Source organism: Pinus tabuliformis, chromosome 3_1 (assembly GCF_031772625.1).
Source record: "Pinus tabuliformis cultivar Carrire ecotype Pingquan chromosome 3_1, CPIR1, whole genome shotgun sequence".
Classification (NCBI taxonomy): Eukaryota; Viridiplantae; Streptophyta; class Pinopsida; order Pinales; family Pinaceae; genus Pinus; species Pinus tabuliformis.
In genome coordinates this window covers 244,430,063-244,436,521 of record NC_142301.1, presented here as the reverse complement: position 1 = coordinate 244,436,521, position 6,459 = coordinate 244,430,063, and the positions used below count along the sequence as shown (strand labels likewise).

The 6,459-nt window shown below is 36.9% G+C and overlaps 1 protein-coding gene across 1 annotated transcript; it reads right to left on the bottom strand.

Annotated features, from left to right (window-relative positions):
• Positions 1-2,004: 2,004 nt before the first annotated feature.
• LOC149186713 (uncharacterized) lies at positions 2,005-4,824 on the bottom strand. Its single transcript, XM_089409425.1, has 3 exons — positions 4,294-4,824; positions 2,318-3,473; positions 2,005-2,190 (listed from the first exon to the last, which is right to left on the bottom strand). The coding sequence occupies exons 2-3, from the start codon at positions 3,416-3,418 to the stop codon at positions 2,005-2,007; spliced, it is 1,287 nt and encodes a 428-aa protein (XP_089265551.1). The 5' UTR covers positions 3,419-3,473; positions 4,294-4,824.
• Positions 4,825-6,459: the final 1,635 nt, after the last annotated feature.

Sequence of the window (6,459 nt, the reverse complement as noted above, 5' to 3'; positions counted from 1 at the left end):
AATCTTTGGAGGCATTACTTTTTCTTTGCTCACAAAGTAAGAACTTAAATAGAGAATTAGGTGAAAACCTCCTACAACCTATGGAAATGAATGTCGCTACATATTAATTTATTCTAGGGTTTTGGTCATGACATTGTCAACCTCTTCACAAGATTGCCAAGCCCAATGTTGGGATACTCTCCTTCCCTGTACAATTCAACATGTAGATGGGCCATGCCTTCTCCTACTCTCTTGTTAATTGGCTCTCAAAATCCTTCAGTATTCTGAAATTTGCATAGGATACCCACTTTCTACTATGTCTCCCTCATCTCCATCAGCCCGGTGGGGCACCCCTCTCATAGTTGTGCTTGAAAATGGCTTCAATTTCTCAGGATGCATGACAAATGAGGTGAACATAGGACAGGTAATGCCACAGAGACACAAATGGACACACACATGGGAGACAAAAAAAAGCAGCCCACCTGTACAAAGTACACTGAGATTGTTGGACATGGGGCGAAGGAACAGGAATTATAAAAATACCTAAAGGAGAGACAGTTCTACACTAACAGACAAAGGGAAGGCCAAACCTCAGAGATGTTGCTACCAAAAGCACAATGAGTAGAGGCCTTTATACCAAAAGCACAATGCGCAAAGGATTTTCTACACACCACTTAGAGATTGGTAGATAAACAGAGCAGGAACAATGGAGTTAGAATAAACAGAGCAGGAATAATGGAGTTAGATAAACAGAGTGGGAATAATGGAGCGGGAATAATGGAATAATGGAGCTCTGATTCCACTGTTTAAGACACAAGATTGAAGAAGAGAGTAAGGCAAGCATGTAATGCATATTATTGAAATGATACACATATAAGTACAATGTTTTTAAGTTTTAACACTTGGATTCATCTTTCAAAAGGTCTTTTGGACTCCCGACACCTATTCATATTCCCTTGAGACTTCCATGTTCCTGCTCAAGTGAATATGACAAATTACCATAACCCTTCAAGGATTAGGTTTCCAACAGATTATAACTTTAATTCCTTAACCAAAATTAAAAAACCATGGGTTAAAAACCATGTGCAACAAAACTACCAAAATTGAAAATCATGTGCCACAAGAACCACCAAAAAAAAAATGCAAAAAACTACCCCCCTCCCAAAAAAAAAAAAAAAAAACAAGGGCTCCACCCTGCCATGATCCCCCATTACGCTTGGCATATAATGAAGAGAGAGAGACAAAGGTCACATCAATTAATGATTTAGTTAGGCATGGCTTAGAGAGAGAGGCTGATGAAGAGAGAGACAGCAAAGATAATTCAAAATGCAGGGACATCCATACACAGCATTCCCACAATTATGGTGGGGAAGGACACCACATCAATGTCATCATGATCCAAAAGCACAGAGATGACATGGAAAGGACAAGGGATGATTACGTAGAAGCAATCAAGTAAATGAAACAATTTAACAATTACCCACCAAAGCAAAAGGTGATCTACATTATGGAGAGTGGGGGTCAGCACAGAAGGAGATTAGAAAAAGGTAGAAGAGCCAATAAAAGCAGATAGTGAAAAGAATAAAAAAGGACGAGATTTGGGGATGCCTTGTAGAAAAATGAAAAAGGGAGAGCTGACAGACATGAACCAAAAGACGTGGCCACATCTAAGGAAAATTTGAATCAGGAATTGAAAGGGGTCACCAAGAATCCTTCCTGCCTGAATTACTCGCTATTCAACCATCAGAAATACCCACAACAACCCAAAACAAGTATATATAGTATATACATCCTGCCTTTTGAGTCGAAATATTTGTAAGTGTGAAATAGGGGAAATGCACTCGAAACAAACCCCATGAGTTTGCCCCATGAATTTTCCTCTAGAAATATACAAGGCAACAAAAATTATTTATGATCCATGTACACTTGGACATGCAAGCAGAGGTAAAGAATGAGAACAAAAACATTATTAGGATGTTACACAAAAATGTGCAAAAAATGACAGACCATGTACGCTAGAAAACCTCAATGTCTGAAATGTGTATTCAGATAAGGATTCACCTTTTCAACAAAATCAATGTAATGAAGAGCTCCGTGTTTGAACTGTGTTCCACCACCAGGGAAAGTAAGATATTTCCCTGATACCCTAAGCCAGTTTTGAGCTCTTTTTACAACTGCAAGTTTGGTGTGAGGAACATTGTTGTACCATATCTGCACAATAAATAAGAATCTAACAATCAGTAATGTGTTCTAAGTCTATTTTACAAGTCATAATAGAGATAAAATGGTACAGAGATGAGTTAATTTCAGTCAAGCAATTAGGGAAGAGAGAGAGAACCTTAGCTCTGCTTGTGGGCCATGTTATTGGTTTCTTATATCCTTCAGGAAGAGGAACTAGGCATGTAGGGGGAACTTCGGGACAATGCCTTTCTCGATGCTCATAATGTGCAGTACTGCGAAGTTGTCTGATAGCCATTTCATTATCAAGACAAGGAATGTAGTCTGGACCAGATGAGACATTGCAAAGTTTCCAGCTGTATTGGTGCCCTAAATCTCCATTACCCTGTTCTTTTTGTTCCTTCTTCAATTCCTTTGACACTTCCTCACCGTATTCAGCCTGCTTGCTAGTTTTTGTGTCCACCGAGAACTTCTGATCTGTAGTCCGATCCTCAGATTGTGAAGATTTTTTCTCATCATCTGAGTTGGATACGGCTTGACTAAACTTTTCTTTCTTAGCTTCAGCGTCATGTGTCTCCCAGTCCGCTGATTCAAGTTTGTTTTCCTTCAGAATCTCAGACTTTCCAGTATTTGGCAATGTATCATCCAACCCGGAATCCATAACCTTCTCTCCTTTTTTAGACTGTCCATTTTCATTCAGATTTGCCACATCCTCCTTAGTCTGGCCACCCCTACTATCACCGGCATCACCTTCAACCTTTCCTGGTAAACCATCATTAATCTTTTCGTTTTCCCAATTCTTATCTTTATCGTCTAATTTCTCAAATAATTTTTCATCAGCATCTTTATTCCCCGCTGCAGTCAGCTTTTCATCATCTCTCCGATTGATATTCGTTTCTTCACCAGTTTTTCCTTCATCAGATTGCTCTCTTGGTACCTTTCCTAATTCATCTGCAGTACCTGAAAGAGATTGCGCCTTTTGGTCAAATTCTGATGTCTTTTCGGCACTATCATCCCCTTTGATGGCTTTGTCCGGTAGGTCTCCTTGGCTGTCTTCAAAATCATGCAAATCATTGATCTTCTCGTTCACTTTTGCATTAGTACTTGCAACAGGTGAGCTAATTCTCTGTGCTGGCACCACAGATATGGACATTAACGCCCACGCTCCAAGCATGCAGAATCCCACAAAAACCACCACTGCCACTGATGAAAAACAAGAAGACGGACGTTTTTCCTTGCGGCCATATTTCCCAAGAGCCATATCAGACAGATGACAGTGATTCAGTTCTCCTGATGCTCCTCTAGATAAAGTGCAGCTGCAATGAAAGCTATACACATTAAGATTTCGTTTGAAAGATTATAAGCTAGTGCAAACCTATCTAAGCCCAGGTCTGATATGAACCTCGCGGTTGCATATCTTGAACTCCGGTTATTGACACGTCACCCTCGAGTTTAGCAACATCAAGCTGCGTGTCAAACCCTGGTCTAAATGGCTCTGTGCTAGTATCCATATTCAATGTATACGATCCACCATCTAGATTCAGTGCACTGCTCAGATGAAATGTTGATGGATACCCAGGCTGTAGACTACCGATCCATAACTAAAAGAGAAAGCACATAAAAATGCTTACAAATGCCTATAGAACACAAAGCATGCAACAGAGGCAGATGAATGGCTTATATCTGAAAATCAATCATGTTAGACAAAGCTAAACACCTTTAAATGTGTTCTATGTTATGTGGTTTCACATTAATGTGCATCTGGCCAAACAAGAAACAAGATTATCAGCATATGAATCTGAATTTGCACTGTTTCTTATTCATTCTATTCACGTTATGATTTCTACACAATGGCCTCCTTAAACATGAGCTTCGTCTAGGCATGAAATTGTGTGATATACCCACATCAGATATTGACTTGGGACCATTTAGAATAAAAAATGGACTGATCTACAAACCAACATATCATGGCAGCAATTAGGCTGTTTCATTGGCGACAAAAGCACAAAACTAGATATCATCACAATGCTCAGCTCAGCTTTATTCAAATTTCAAAAAGAAGAAAAGAGAGAAAAAAACGGAAAAGAAATCGTCGGATTCAAAAGAAAATAGAAGATTGATAAGCTGAAAACATACCTTCAGTCCATGATCTACTTCGTCTCCTGGTAGAAGATGTAAACACCCGTTGTTCCTTCCACTACAGAGTAGCCAAGGAGACGTGAATCTTTACTCCATTCAGAATCTTGCAATTGTTGTTCAGTTACTTCTGCGCTCTGCCCACCAAAAGGCATACAGAGTTGAATTCAGTTGAAGGAAGCAGATGGAACATAAGGAACTAGAGTGCCCGAACAAAAAGGGTTCTACATGTAATGTCAGATTTGTTGTGACATTCTGACCAAACTTTTCGGCTGGACATCAATACTCAGCCAAATTTCGGAACTCTTTTATAAAGAAAGCAGGGCCCAACTCCTAACCTTTTACCGCGACCTACGAAGAGCAAAATTGTTTCGACCGTGGGCAGTAGATTATAAGTTCAAAGCTTTGACTGTGAATCATAATTGAGATCCGCCTTGAATTTGACCTGACCAAGGATTAGATTGCGGTCGAAGAGTATACTGGGGTTAAGGCAAGGAAATAGGGCGCACTCTGTGCATGATCCATGATTTCAGCTCGAGGATGAGATTGGATTCAGGTAAAATATTGTGGTAACAAATGTCATTAGCCGAACTGAGGATTAGAACCACAAATCGGGCCTGATTCTGTTGACAAATTCATCTAGAAGGAGAACCGACTCTAAGGAGGGTAAGTTTGAAATTCGCACGCGGCTAAAAGGTAAGTACTTTTTAAAATATTTTTATTAATGTAAATCTAATTTTAATATTATTGTACTTGTATTATGGCAGGAAAGGAGGAGCGAAAATAATTAAATTAATTATTTTTTAAATATTTTTATTAATGCAAATTTATTTTTAATATTATTATATTAGGATAGTTATTGTGTCCCGAGGAATAATAAATATTTTTTTAATGGAATACATGTGGTAAAAATAAGTTTGGTAAATATTTTAACTTTGTCAAATTACATCAAAATAAAATTAATAATTGTAATTTTTAAATCAATTTAGATTTATTTTAATTTTGGATGTATCACGTGTTTAGAGGGACAAAATCTATTATGTATAATTTTTTTCTCAAATTTTACATTCAAAAAAGGTTTGCACCTTAAGAGATTTAATTTTTTTGGAAGTTTGATAGACCCTGAGTTAAGATGGATCCAGGCTAAGGCTAAGTTTGTTGGACACTGAATTAAGATGGATGTAGGCTAGTGCAAGAGAGGAGTGACGGATCTAGGCTAGTGCAAGAGAGGAGTGACCCACGATGTAAAGAAAAAAAATGAGAATAATTAAATGAATTATTTTGGATTATTATTTTTGAAAAGATAATAGTGTAATTGTTTTATGTTTTAATTTTTTTATTTGTTATATTTTTTTTGGTTAATTTTATACAAAATTTCATAGGGATTTGTTGAAAATGGGAGTTTGAAAAATGTAGTTTACATAATTTCAATATCTTAAGGATTTTTCACCACACTAAATTTATTTATACATTTGAAAAGGTAATTTAAATAATGAAAAAAATTGTATTAAGATCAAATTGTTTTATGATTCTGGCCCAAAAAAAAAAAAAAAAGTCAAAAACCATAAAATGACACTCTTGAAAATAGTTAGCCTCTTGAAAATAGTGAAGTAGGTGGAAAATTAGAATTGAAATTAATGAAGTGAACCCCATAGCATTGATAATCCTCTATGAGATTTGTACATATAGATTTATTTCTCATGAGTTTGAAATCTACATGACAATTATTGCATTAAGTGGTATTCACAAAGGTGAAGAACTAGGACTAAAACTGAGTAGTCTTTAAGTTTGACTTTTTGGAAAGTTTTCCGATATATTTTCCGATTTAATTTGTCTACAATCTGGCAAGGTTTCATGGAAATCGCAAGTTTGGCAGGTGAACTCCTAACAATCGAAGTGCACACGGGTTTTTGAGTGTGTTGAATCCAAAAAAACAGTTTAAACAACACAAATCAAGATTTAGCCACAAATTTTTTCACCAAATTCTAGCCAAAAATCCATCAAAACTCCAAAAAATCCCACTTAAAAACTGCTCCTTAAAATTAATAAAAAATCACATTTACAACTGGCATCTATTTATGGTTTACCTGCATGTTCCACTTGCCACTCATTAAATGATACTCACATGGATGAAGAAATAGATTGAAATTAATGAAATAAATTGTG